The sequence below is a fragment of the Gorilla gorilla genome, chromosome 17 (assembly GCF_029281585.2).
Source record: "Gorilla gorilla gorilla isolate KB3781 chromosome 17, NHGRI_mGorGor1-v2.1_pri, whole genome shotgun sequence".
In the NCBI taxonomy this organism is placed as follows: Eukaryota; Metazoa; Chordata; class Mammalia; order Primates; family Hominidae; genus Gorilla; species Gorilla gorilla.
In genome coordinates, this window is record NC_073241.2 from 77,908,493 (window position 1) to 77,922,853 (window position 14,361).

Consider the following 14,361-nt stretch of genomic DNA (forward strand, 5'->3'; position numbering starts at 1 on the left):
GGGGAGCTTGGGAAATTCAGAGGGGGTGATGCAGGGGCCCCTAATTCTGGGCAGCATCCAGTTGCCTGATGCTAGACTGCCAAGGCATGAATGGTCCCCCCCAGCAGAGCACCCAGAATCTGGCAGGTGGGCTTTGGGATCCAGGCAGGAAGTGCCCTGGCTGTGCACCCAGTCCCTCTAACCCACCTCCACTCCTCCCTATCCAATGAGGCTTTGAGGCCCAGCCAGGCCCACAAGTCTTTGAACATACATCTCTTGAGTACTGACTATGTGCTGAACGCTGTTCCCTGTCCTCAATAAGCTTATGTTCTAGGAGAGATCTGGAGGTTTCGCTTCTCCATAATGCATACCATCAAAGAACTATAACTTGTGAATATTTTCTCTGATTTCAAATACAAGTAGTTGTTGGTAGCCAAAGGAATGATTGTTAGTAGCCAAAGTCTCGTGGGATTCTCACCCAGGGCTGTGTATGTCAGACATACTTAGACATATGAGGCAATCCAACCAGCGTCGTGGTTGGTCCTGCCCCCTCCTGCCTCAGTCTGTGGCATCCCTGACCTTGGATGGGAGATGGACTCATCTGAAAGATTGTGAGCTGAGATTTGAAAGTCTTGGCTTCTCCCTAATAAAGTATGAATGCATTAAGGATAGGGACCCTATCAAGCATATCTTTGCCTAACACCACAAATCCTCAGCAGATTTTTGTTCAAGAGCTGCTTCCAGATTGGCTTCTAGCTGCCAGTGTGACCTTGGGCAGAACCTTCAATGTCTGTGGGGCTGTGTTTTCTTATCTGGCAAATGGGGATTATGCTGTTGCCTCGGGAATGTTGGAAGGTCAAAGACAGTAAGAAGTACAAAAGCTGCAGAGAATCAGTGCTGCCTGCACAAGCATGTACAGGAGAGTCCCCTGTCTTATCTGGAGTCAGGGTTCTGGGGATCCACCTCTCGTGCGTGTTATCCCATCTCCAAGCCTGGGACTCCTGGGACAATCAGAAGGTGAGCTACCTGGGTGTACCCTGCTTTGGGAAAAGGCTGAGTCCAACCACCTGGCTCACTTTTTGGGTGGGACCCCTAGCTTTTTAGAAGCCAGAACAAACTTTTGGCTTTGCTGGAACTCAGACCAGGAGTCACTCTGGGAAATGCTGAAGCCACAGTAATCCCATGCCCTGTCCCCACTGGGAAGCAGGGGGCAGAAAATAGCCCTGAGGGAGAAAAAAAAAATAGATGTGATGCTTTCTTTAGTGTCCTTGAGGTTCTAAAATCACAAGTAATGCAAGCTTATAATTTGTTTGTTATTCAATCCATGGGTGTTTAACAAGCTTCTATTCTGTGCTGGGCACTATTCTAGGACTCGTATCTAGGATTGAGCAAAAAAGCCCTGCCCCCACGGACTGTGTATTCTACTCGTGGATGATCATTGTGATGGAGAAAAGTAAAGTGGAAAATGGAATGGGGAGTGAGGAGGAGCAGGAGGGGCTTGCAGTTTTAAGTAGCGTAGTCAGGGAAGCTGGCATGGAGGGGAGGGAGGGGTGGGTAGTGGAGATATCCGGATAGGAACATCTGGGCAGAAAGACCAGCCTGTGCCAGGGTTGGGCTGGAAGAAGAGTCCGGGCCCAGCCAGGAGGCCAGGGTGCTGGAGCAGAGGATGAGGGAGGGAGAGCTGCGGAGATGAGTCAGAGGGATGATGAGGACTGTGTCGTCAGGAGGTGTGAGTCCTGAGCCCTGGGGTGGCCCCATAAGAGGAAGAAAGAATGTGAGGAGAAGTGAGCCTAGAGACCAGTGAGGCAGGAGGGAACCAGGCTGCTCCTGGAGCCCAGGAGGGGAGTCGAGGGAGTGGGATGGGGAGGCTGCCTTGCGGGCCGCTGCCAGGCCAGGTAAGAGGGGCTGAGAATGGCTGGCTGAGCAGGGGGCCGTGACGGGGAAGTTTCCGCTGAGCAGTGAAGGCAGAAGCCTGCCTGTGGCCAGCTCAAGGAACAGAAGGAGATGGCCTGGAGACTAGGAGAATAGTACAACTGTTTTGAGGAGTTTAGCTGTAAAGGGGAGAGACATGTGGTGGTATTTGGGGGAAATAAGGTCAAAATAGGAGCATTGACCTATGTGTTCAATCCAGGGGCAAGTCAGGGGTTGCTGGAGCCGTGGCCTATCCCCAGCCCCCAGCGGTTCATCCACAGTGACAGGAGGGAGTGGCAGGTGTGGGGCCGCACATCTAGAATGGCTCCTGCAGCACAGCTGTGGTTTCTCTCCAGCTACTTGAGGCCACGAAGGTGCAGAGGCAGAGTTACAAAGATGACTTTAACCAGGATGGAGGTTTCTCCAGGGAATACAGTGGAGGAGAGAGGGGTGAGGGAGGCACAGGAGTGATGATGGTGAGTCACCTGGATGCTGAGCCAGGCCAGGACGGGAGTGGGTACCCGAGGTGGTTGTGGAGGCTGACAGGTGGTAGGGTCAGTGGATTGGAGGCCATCCAAAGAATTGTAATCCTGGTAGCAAAGAGACTGAGCTAGAAAGATGGTGGGGGTGTGGCATGTGTCCAGGAGTGGGGTGTTTGAAATCAGAGGTGGAGGAATGCAGTCATGGGTCAGGAGAGTGCTGGGTGTGAGCATGGGAGTGTGTGGGGGAGAGGGAGAGGCCAGGAGGAGAGCGGGTCGTGAAACTCAGATCCATCTTCATGGATCTTGAAATCACCAAGAAAGGACAAAAGGATGTGGGAAAGGGTGGCTGTGATACAGGAGAAAAGTCCTTGAGGAATGTGGGAGCAAGGTGGTGGCTGGGTGGCCTGGCGGTCTACAGCTGACTGCATGGAGGGTCTTGTCTGGTGGTGCATTAACTTATTTGCATAATCCTTTTTTTTAATATACAAACTATGCTTATTGCACAGCTAATAGTACCATGATCTGAAGTGGAAGGAGGAGGAGGATTAGGATAGATTGGAAAATTGTAAGGAAAATTAACCTCTTTAGATTGTCTAGTGCAAGAACTAAGTGAACCAACTTTTGCAGTCCCCTGGAAGCCCCTAGAGCTGACTTCCCCAGGAGCAGTGCCTGTGGATGGGCATATGGGCTGGCTGGGTACCCCCTGTTGTGGGCTGCCTGCCTTTTCAGCTGTGTGGCATCCAGGCCTGCAGCAGGGCATCCTCCAAAGGTTCCTCCAGCTGAAATTTGCTCTACCTGGAGGAGCCAAGGAAGCCTCAAAGCTTCACCCCAGAGGTATGCGTGGCTGATGGTAGAATTTCTGTGCCCAGAGCAGCCGGCGGGGACATAGTTTTGAAAGGAGGTGCCCTCCCAGCGCTTTCAGTCTGGGCCCTGTGCTTCTGGCACCAGCTCCAGGGATCAGTGGGGCCTGACTCACGCTTGGATGCCCCCATCTGTGTGGCAGGCAAGGCAAGGCTGTGGAGGGGCTTTCAGACTGACGTCTGCTGTGAAGTGTGGTGTGGAGAACACCTGTGTGGTGTGACATGTGGATGCATTCTCTAAACTTTCTTCATGCTCTGGAATTCCCTCGAAGAATGCAGACACCTGGTAGGATGCTGGGGCCTGCAGGCCTGCCTGCTGCTGCCAGAAAGGGAGGATGTTTCAATCCTGCCCCCACCGCGCCCCTGCCTCCCCGATCCCCACAGTCACACACACACCTGGGGTACCGACTCTGGAAGAGGGACGGCTGTGGCCCACTCTCAGGAAGGCCAGGGTTAGCTGTGTCTACATAAGATACTTTTTAAAAAAATTCTCTATTAACACAGCTTTATGGGAAATATTTCTGCTAAAGCACTTTGGCTTGTTTTTTTTTTTTTAATCTGATGACTAGTTTAAATGGAAGCCAAAAAGAAAAAAAAAAAAACAGCAAACACTCAGGGAATGTTCCTGTCTGCCTGTGTGGTGTTTTGATGTTTCTGGGGAGGAATTTGTTAAGAAGCTTGGAAACCTTGAGAAGACCTGAGGGGGTGGAGAGGAATGTTGCTCTTCAGCTGGTGAGGTCATCTTTTAGGATCTGAGAAGTGACAGTTGACACTCAGGGAGAAAATATCTCATGATGTTTGTACACTTGTGTTCCTCTCGTCCTTCCCAGTAACAACGAGAAAGAAATGAAGGATGGATGGATGGATGGATGGATGGATGGATGGATGGATAGATAGATAGACAGACAGATAGATGATACATAGATAATAGATAGATAAGATAGATAGATAGATCAGTTTTCCTGTCTCTTAGATGAATAACCAAGACAATGTGTGTTTTAAGTTTGCCAACATTTTCTGGATGCCATGCTTGACACACACCCCTCCCCATGCTTGACACACACGCCTCCCCATGCTTGACACACACCCCTCCCCATGCTTGACACACACCCCTCCCCATGCTTAACACCACACCCCTCCCCATGCTTGACACCACACCCCTCCCCATGCTTGACACACACCCCTCCCCATGCTTGACACCACACCCCTCCCCATGCTTGACACACACCCCTCCCCATGCTTGACACCACACCCCTCCCCATGTTTGACATCACACCCCTCCCGATGCTTGACACACACCCCTCCCCATGCTTGACACACACCCCTCCCCATGCTTGACACACACCCCTCCCCATGCTTGACACCACACCCCTCCCCATGCTTGACACACACCCCTCCCCATGCTTGACACCACACCCCTCCCCATGCTTGACACACACCCCTCCCCATGCTTAACACCACACCCCTCCCCATGCTTGACACACACGCCTCCCCATGCTTGACACACACCCCTCCCGATGCTTGACACACACCCCTCCCCATGCTTGACACACACCCCTCCCCATGCTTGACACACACCCCTCCCCATGCTTGACACACACTCCTCCCCATGCTTGACACCACACCCCTCCCCCATATTTTACATCACACCTCTCCTCATGTTTAACATCATACCCCTTCCCCGTATTTTACATCGTACCCCTCCCCCATGTTTCAGGAGCACCTGCTGTCCAATAGATTGGAAGTCCCCACAGTCACTCTGTCCTTGGGAGGAGGAGGGATTATAGCCCTATTCTAAAGGAGGGAAACTGAGGCACAGAGATGGAGCATGGCCAAACCCCACTGCTGGGTGGTGGCTGAGCTGGGCCCTGGAGCCCCATCCCCACCCCACCTACTTCTGGTTTCCTGCTCCGTACAGGCCATGACTGATTGGGTGTTGGTTGGTTAATATAGATTTCTTTCCTGTAGAAAGAAAATTAGGACTCCAAATCTCATTGACCACTAATCTTTTGGGGAAGAGATTAGGATGTTGTAAGTGGGGAAAATTTTGGCACATGTGATGTTCGTGGCTGATCTAGTGGATCACCAGAAAGCTTGGAAGCAGTATGCAACTCTGGGCGAGCATGAACTCATTTAGGGAGCTGTGAGAAATACTGATGTACAGGCCCCACTGCTAGAGATGCAGGCAAAGGTGAGGGGCCTGGGCCTGAAGTATTCATAAGCCTGTGCGTGACTCTGATTGCCACAGTAGGAGCAGGGCTGTCTCCTTTCTCCCCCTCCATGGCCTGCTGCCCCGATCCAGTCTCTTGGAAAGATAACATGTAGGAACCCTATGAAGATACATTTAATGACGGCATAGTTTCCAGTAAATTCTTGTTAAGGGGTCAAATTAAGAGCCAGTGAGAGTGAAGATCACTTCCTATAGCCCTATTTTGATGCTTTCCGGCACTTGGAAATCCTGGGTTTCATCTAAAATGCAGTGATCTTTACAAAGGGGTGCAGCAGTGGCAATGAATAGGATAGGGTGAGAGTGTTCAGACCGGCTCAATTGCTTTTCCTAACAAGTTTCTCCTCTTTCTCTTTACGTCTCTCCTTTCATTCTGCCTTCCCTGTTCACTGTTCCCTCGCCCTTTTTCTAAAATCCCATCTCTTCATTTCCTTCTGCCCTTAAATTCATTTTTCCTGATGTCTTTGCTCACAGGAGGAAGTACTCAATGGTGGACCACCCATGAAAGGCTTAACAGAAGAAGTGAGTTTATAGGAGGACTGCGGGGTGGTTCAGCATGGGGGATTTATTATATATTTTCCCCTTATTTAAAAAATGTATTCTAAATTATACAAGTACTTTATGCATACATTCCCGTAGTACACAAGAATTCAAATATTAATAATTAAATTCTCCTGAGCTAAAATTATTTTAAATTATACAAGTCCTTTATGCATACATTATCATGGTACATAAGAATTCAAATATTAACAATAAAATCTTCTGTGCTACCACCTCATTCTGCTCCCTTACTCCTACCTCCCATCAGATGAGTGAGTTCATTTCCTTGCCTTTTTTAATGCCTTTCCTGACATATGTATGACTTGAAGAAATACAATATTGTCAAATCATATATCATAGCCAGTGGATATATTGTTCAATAACTTGCATTTTTCACCTGCCCACATGCCCCAGAGATTCTTCTGGGCTTGCACATCTGCTGTGTTCTGTTTAGTGGCTGCCCAGTTGTCCATAGCATGGATTTATTTAACCATTTGCTTAATGGTAGGCACTCAGGTTACTTCTAAATTTTCCCCTGGAATTACGTGATACTTCAACACATACTGTTCAACATGCCTCCTTCTGCACAAATAATGGTGTTTCTTTAGTTAGATGCTGAGAAGTAAAATTAATTTTAATAGCTGTTGTTAAATTGCTTTCCAAAGATCTTCCATTATCCATACTGCCACCAGTATATTGGGACATCTTGTCATTTTAATTCACATTGTCTTATTTCTTTTTCTTTCTTTTTTTTTTTTGAGATGGAGTCTCACTCTGTCACCAAGCCTGTAGTGTAGTGGCGCGATCTCAGCTCACTGCAACCTCCCCACCCCCAGGTTCAAGCAGCTCTCCTGTCTCAGCCTCCCGAGTAGCTGGGACTACAGGCACATGTCACCACACCTGGCTAATTTTTGTATTTTTAGTAAAGATGGGGTTTCACCATATTGATCAGGTTGGTCTTGAACTCCTGACCCAGGTGATCCACCTGCCTCGGGCTCCTAAAGTGCTGGGATTACAGGCGTGAGCCACCGCGCCCGGCCTCATTGTCTTTATTTCTAATGAAATTGAATTACCAATCTTTTTATTTTCTTTTTTTCTTTTTTTTGAGATGAGTCTCGCACTATCGCCCGGGCTAGATTGCCATGGCGTGCTCTCGGCTCACTGCAATCTCTGCCTCCCAGGTGCAAGCGATTCTCCTGCCTCAGCCTCCCAAATAGCTGGGACTACAGGCGTGTGCCACCACACCTGGCTAATTTTTTGTATTTTTAGTAGAGACGGAGTTTCACTATGTTGGCCAGGCTGGTGTCGAATGCCTGACTTGTGATCCACTCGCCTTGATCTCCCAAAGTGCTGGGATTACAGTCATGAGCCACCACACCTGGCCGTTTTTTTTTTTTTTTTTTTTTTTTTTGAGACAAAGTTTTGCTCTTGTTGCCAAGGCTGGAGTGCAATGGTGTGATCTTGACTCACTGCAACCTCTGCCTCCCGGGTTCAAGCGATTCTCCTGCCTCAGCCTCCCGAGTAGCTGTGATTACAGGTGCCCGCCACCATGCCCGGCTAATTTTTTGTATTTTTAGTAAAGACAGGGTTTCACCATTTTGGCCAGACTTGTCTTGAACTCCTGACCTCAGGTGATCCACCCCGCAAGGCCTCCCAAAGTGTTGGGATTACAGGCGTGAGCCACTGTGCCTGGCCACCAATTATTTTTTAATAGGATGAAATTTTATTTTCTCAAAGTGACAACTGGAAAAACAGAGGCAAGTGAAAAATGGAAAAAAAATCATTTTATGGCAACTAATATAATTTTTGTGCATCATTTTTTAAACATCTTTTACAAAGTTGTACTTCTAGCATACATGTAAGTTTTATGATCTGTAGGTTTTAATGATTTCCTAGACATTGTTTGGTGGTGGTTTTTAGCATAAAGTGTAACTATTTAAATTTGCTCTTTTTCTGCTAGGTGGTAAAATATAATAGAATGAAAGCTAACATTTATTCATTCAGGCTCTTTTGTAGGCTCAGGGGGCAAAGTCAAGAACAGAACAACCATGATCTCTGTCTCAGTTTCTCACAGGGAAAGACAGACAATAGAGGGAGAAGGAAATGGGATGTTAGAAGGTGATGAATGCATGAGGGAGGCAGGAAGTGAGTGGGGAAGGCTCACTTAGGAGTGAGGATTTGGGCACGGTGGCTCACGCCTGTAATCCCAGCACTTTAGAAATCTGAGACAGGTGGATCACTTGAGCCCAGGAGTTCGAGGCCAGCCTGGGCAACATGGTGAAACTCAGTCTCTACTATAAATACAAAAATTAGCTGGGCATGATGGTGCATGCCTGTGGTCCCAGCTACTGGGGAGGCTGAGGTGGGAGGATCACCTGAGCCCGGGACCCAGAGGTTGCAGTGAGCTGAGATCACACCACTTCACTCCAGCCTGGGCAAGAGAGTGAGATGCTGTCTCAAAACAAACAAACAAACAAAAAACAGAAAGAAAGAAAAAGAAAGAAGACAGGGTGGGGGGGAGAGTGGGGAGGAAGGAAGGGAGGGAGGGAGGGAGGGAGTGAGGATTTGAAGGAGGTGAGAGTGAGGCCACCTGGGAAAGGGTATCCAGGCAGAGGGAATGGCCAGGGCAAAGCTCTGGTGTGGGGCATACCACACAGTCAAATGGGATCCCTCTGAATGCTATGTAGAGAATAGGCTATGGTAGGGGGTCAGCAAGAGAGGAAGCAGAGACCAGGAAGCCGTCTCCTTGCTGCAGGGGAGAGGCAATGGAGACTGGGGCCGTGTGGTCACTGGAGGTGATGAGATGCCTTCAGAGTCTAGGTATGCTTGGAAAGTGCTGACACTGTGATTGACCCTGAAGATTTTAGCCTGAGCAAATAGGATAGACTTTGCAGAAATGAGCTATGCAAGACCCTGGAAGAGCGGCTCTGGGGGGCAAAGGTCAAGAGTCCCGTTTGGGCATGAAAGGTTTAAGATAGTATTAGTCACCTTAGAGGAGATGTTGGTCCACCAGTTCGATGCACATTGGTGGTGTTCAGAGGAGGATGATGAGCTGGATGCTGCTTTAAGCCCAGGGGGTGAGGAAGTTTACAGGAGAGGATCAAAGATTGAGCCTTGACTTAAGAAGTTGGGGAGATGAGGAGGAAGTAACAAAGGAGACTGTTTGCATTGTTTCTCACATGTTAACTCATTTAGTCTTGAAGATGTTGTTACTATTACCATTTTACAAGGGAGGAAATTGAAGCACAGAGAGGTTGACTTAAGCTTCCCGAGGCCACACAGCAAGTACATGGCAAGACTGGGGTTTGAAACAGGCAGCCTGTCTCCACGTGCCATCCACTTACCCTGTCTGCTATTGGTAGACCTATTATTATTACAGATGGGGGAAACTTCATCCTGGGGATGAAGCGATTTGCCCAAGGTCATAGAGTAAGTGGCAGAGCTGAGATCTGAACTCAGGACTCTCTGCTTCAAGAACTCAAGCTCCTAATCACGCAAGCATTCTCTACAACAGGAAAGGTGTTTGTTCCTGAAAAGATGGGAGCAAAAGCCTCTCTCTCTCTCTCTCAAATCTCAGCCATCATCAGCATCCTGTCCCTCTTAGCACAGGTCTTTTCTAGAATATCACTGGATAGAGAATGAGCTGCCAGCCAGCCTTGGGTCCCACATCAGGGTCTTGGTTCTCCTCCCCATGTCATTAAGCCCATGTGCCCAGTAAAAGGAAGATGTCATGCACACTCCTGTCTTTGAGAAATTGGGTCTTCAGGCAGGCAGGATTCTGACTGGGGTCTGTGAGACTGGGAGGAAGCGATTTCCCTTCAGCCTCAAGTCCCCCTTCAGGGAAATGAAGGCATTGGTGACAGCCCTGGTTGCATTGTGCAGCCCCCACCTGGCGCAGGTTTTACACACAGAGGTCACATTCCACCACCACCTATGCATTCAGACACTGGGGAAGACCTGGCCTGTGGACCCCCAAAATCCCCCCTGGGTGTCTGACGCCATCCTCGGTTAAGAAGCCCTGGGTAAGATGACCTTTAAAATAACTATGCATTTTGAAATAATTTCAAATATACATAGAAATTACAATAATAGTGCAAACAATTCTTGCATATCCAATTAACATCTTACTACATTTGTACCCACACGCTCTCTCTAAATATATCTTATGATATATATAATTTATACATATAATTGTATGTAAAACTTCTTTCTAAATCATTTGAGAGTTAGTTCCAGACATGATGCCCTGTATCCCTTGACACTTCAGTGTGTATTTCCTCAGAACAAGGACATGATACAGTATAGGAAATGAACATTGATAGAATGCTGTGATTAAACCTACAGCTCTTTCAGCAATTTTCCCAGTAATATTGTTTAGAGCAAAAAAAAAAAAAAATTGGCTGCGATCTTTGTCTAATCCAAGATGACATATTGTGTTTAATATCAGTCATTTTTCCTGGCTCTTTGAATGATCCCTATTTCTGTCCTTTGCTCATTCTGCCACTTTTTGGCTGTATATTCCTGGGTGAGTTACTTAACCACACTGTGCTTCAGTCTCCATGTTTGCTAATTAGAGAAGGTAAGAGTGCCTCAGTAGCCATGAAGAGTAAATGTTAGTAAGTGCAATGGACTTAGAACAGTGCCTAGATTTAAGAGAAGTCTTTATAGAGTCTGGTGATTAATTCTTTGCTACACAGCAGGCTCCCCTTATCCACTGTTTTGCTTTCCATGGTTTTAGTTACCCACGGTCAACTGCAGTCCAAAAATGTCAAATGAAAAATTCCAGAAATAAACAATTTATACATTTTAAATTGTATGGCATTCCAAGCAGTATGATGAAATCTCATGCTGTCTCTCCCGGGACATGAATCATCCCTTTGTCCAGCGTTTCCAGGCTGTATCCTCTACCTGCGCGTCACTGCCCAGCCCAGAGTCACTGAGCAGACATCTCTGTTACAGGATCACAAACAGATGTAGGGCTTTTTACCACCCACAGTTTCAGGCATCCACTAGGGAATCTTGGAATGGATCCCTCAAGGATGGGGGGGTGGGCGACTGTGCATGTTGCAAGTAGCTTCTCATTTGTCTTTATTTGTTCATGATTTCTTTTGTCTCTTAGAAGTTTGAAATTTTGATGTAGTTTAAAATTTGCATCTCAGATTTTAATCACCTTGGAATGTGTTTTCCAAGAATAGTGCAAGGCAGATATCTAAGGTCAATTTTTCAATGGCTGGGTGGTTGTCTCAATACCATGTATTTATTGATGAGTCTCTCCCTCAGTTCAAAACACAATCCTTATCCTATATGAGGTTCCCATTTGTACATTAATTTGCTTGTGGGTGCAGTTTTATCAGTTGATCTGCTCTTTTATTCCTGTACTGGTTCAACAGCTTGTTTGTCTCTAGCTTTTTTTTTTTTTTTTAATTTATTTATTTTGAGTCAGAGTCTCACTCTGTTGCCCAGGCTGGAGTGCGGTGGCGCGATCTCTGCTTACTGCAAGCTCTGCCTCCCGGCTTCATGCCATTCTCCTGCCTCAGCCTCCCGAGTAGCTGGGACTACAGGTGCCTGCAACCATGCCCGGCTAATTTTTTTGTATTTTTTAGTAGAGACGGGGTTTCACCATGTTAGCCAGGATGGTCTCGATCTCCTGACCTCATGATCCACCCTCCTCAGCCTCCCAAAGTGCTGGGATTACAGGCATGAGCCACCGCACCCAGCCCTGGCTCTAGCTTTATGAGATACTTTGATATCTGGTAGGGCTGGTCTCTTGGAGGAGTTTTAGGCACCACTGAAATGGGGGCCTGGTCTAGCTTTAGCACCTCCAGCCTCCCACACTCTGAGCTTCTTGCTTCTCTCTCCTCCTCCTCCAATGCTCAGTACCCTGGGGTCTCCCCAGTCTTTCCCAATCTCTGCTCATAAAACACTGGCCGGGTGTGGCAGCTCCCACCTGTAATCCTAGCACTTGGGAGGCCAAGGCAGGTGGATCACCTGAGCTCAGGAGTTTGAGACCATCCAGGGCAACATGGTGAAACCCTGTCTCTACCAAAAATACAAAAAAATTAACCGGGTGTGGTGGTGAACACCTGTAGTCCCAGCTACTTGGGAGGCTGAGGCAGGAGAATTGCTTGAGCCCCAGAGGCGAAGGTTGCAGTGAGCCAAGATTGTGCCACTGCACTCCAGCGTGGGCCAGAGTGAGACTCCGTCTCAAAAACAAGACAGACAAACAATAAAACACTCTTCATCCTGGGATGTAAAGACAAATAGCTTATTTTCATCGTTTTTTATTGTGAAATACTTAAGATGGACTGATAACGGAGAATAATAAAATACACATCTATTTTGAGTGGAGAACAAACATCTGTACTCTCATGTTTATTAAGTCTTAACCCTGTGTCATGTTTGTTCCAGGTTTTTAAATTAAGACACGAATTTTAATAGCTGTGGTTGAGGCCTTTAAACCACTCTTGTGAATTTGATGCTATCGTTCCCATATCTAACAAACTTCCCACGTTTCCCGCCTTTCTGTTTGATGACCTTTTCAAGTAAGACACCACCTTTACCCCCAAGAGAACTTAAAGGTTCAGGAGGCTCAAAGCTGTAAGCCTGTTTGCCTTGAAAGGGAAATGTGTGGGATTTCAAGCCCTGGCCCGGACTGAGGAGCGGGTCTGGAGAGGTGGACCCTTCTTCATTCTTGACTCATCTCCTATAGATCAGGACAGGTTCTGGGGAGGTCCATTTCTGGAGATTTTCTAGGCAGTGTCTCAGAGAAGGCAAACGGGAGGCAGGAGGTGGTGGTGCCTGTGCCACAAGAAGCCAGTGTTGAGAGCAGAATCCCAGCAGGGATGGGGAGGAACTTCGGAATAGGGAAGGGAGGGCTACCAGAGGGCCTTTAGGGCCAGGGAAGAAGCATGTCTCTGATGGAGGGGATTCAGGCAGCAGCCCTGGACAGGTTGCCCCTGGGGCTACTGCTGGGCTGGGGTTTGAGATGGAGCCCCACAAGCCCAGTGGGTAGAGCTTGCTGTGCTAAGTGTGATCATTCACACTTCACTCCGCCCCATTTACACAGTCACACGCAGGGCCACAGTCCCTCCTCCTGCTGGGGGTTGTGCCCGCCTCCGGCTTTGCTGGGTCTCTGGAATGAGGCTCTGTGGACTCCACCATCTTGCTGGCTTTCTTGTGCACAGATCACCCGCTTTGCCTGCTGCTCATCTGTTCCACACTCTGATATCCACTGCTTCATTTCCATCTCTACCACCACTGCTAATGAACCCCAATGTGGGACCCTCCTTCCCCACTTCCCCCCTGGGCCAGTTCAGCCTCCCCTAACAGAAGCCTTCAACCCATGCATATGGAGGAAGTGTCTCTGAGTTCTTTAGCCTGACAGCCGCCATCTGCCCTAAGCTGGCCACGTTCTACTGAGCCTGTTGCCCCTCTTGGGCACCTCACTCTTCTCTGGGAACCCTGGGTTGCCTGCTTTTCCTCCCTTACAGCCCCTGCCGAGAGCACACTCTTCTTCATCTCAGCCATGCCGTCCCCACCCCCCTCTCATTGCTGTTATTTGACATGTCATCTGACCTCTCCTGTGTGGGGACACTCTTTGTTGAGGGCCCCACACAGAAGGCACTCAGGAAGTGACTTTTGGTTGGCAAATGTACAGTTATGGATAGCCTTGGACAAGGCAGAGTAGTCTCGTTGGAGCTTGGAAAGCTCACCAAGGAGGGTGGGGTTGCATACGGATGTGCACGAAGCCTCAGGGCAGGAGGCCCCATCCTGCCAAGGCCCGTGCTGACCCTGGAGAAGGTGTGTCCCCCGTGAGTCACCGGGCCGTGGAATATCACACCAGCAATACGCAGCTAGGGTTAAAATGTTCGGGATGCCTGGAAGGGGGGAAGCCTTTTTCTGAGAGGTCACCTAGGATGGGATGAGGAGTGCAAGCATGGCCTCATGTTCCCTCCAGCCAGTGGGCACTGTGTGCCTTGGATGTCTCCCACCTGTCAGCCGGGCTCCAACCAGGGAAGCAGAAACTACTCCAATTTATAAAGCAGAGGGATTATAGTTACAGTACTTTAAACATTATACATACATATGTATATACATATGTTTATGTGTATCTGTATACATTATTCTAAAAATGTGGACTGGACATGGTGGCTCATGCCTGTAATCCCAGCACTGTGGGAGGCCAAGGTGGGTGGATCACCTGAGGTCAGGAGTTTGAAACCGGCCTGGCCAACATGGTGAAACCCCATCTCTACTAAAAATACAACAATTAGTTGGGCGTGGTGGCGGGCACCTGTAATCCCAGCTACTCAGGAGGCTGAGGCAAGAGAATCACTTGAACCTGGGAGGTGGAGGTTGCAGG

General features: G+C 48.3%; 1 protein-coding gene across 17 annotated transcripts in view; it reads left to right on the forward strand.

The window, feature by feature from the left end:
• CTIF (cap binding complex dependent translation initiation factor) overlaps positions 1–14,361 on the forward strand; it is a 326,114-nt gene that overhangs the window by 80,812 nt on the left and 230,941 nt on the right. For 5 of the 17 annotated variants that reach the window (XM_055368759.2, XM_055368757.2, XM_055368762.2 and 2 more), the window contains one exon: positions 5,934–5,981. The exons of the other annotated variants lie outside the window; for them this stretch is intronic. In XM_055368759.2, coding sequence (XP_055224734.1) covers positions 5,934–5,981 — 48 coding nt within the window. The remainder of the gene's footprint in view (positions 1–5,933; positions 5,982–14,361) is intronic. 17 annotated transcript variants of the gene reach the window in all.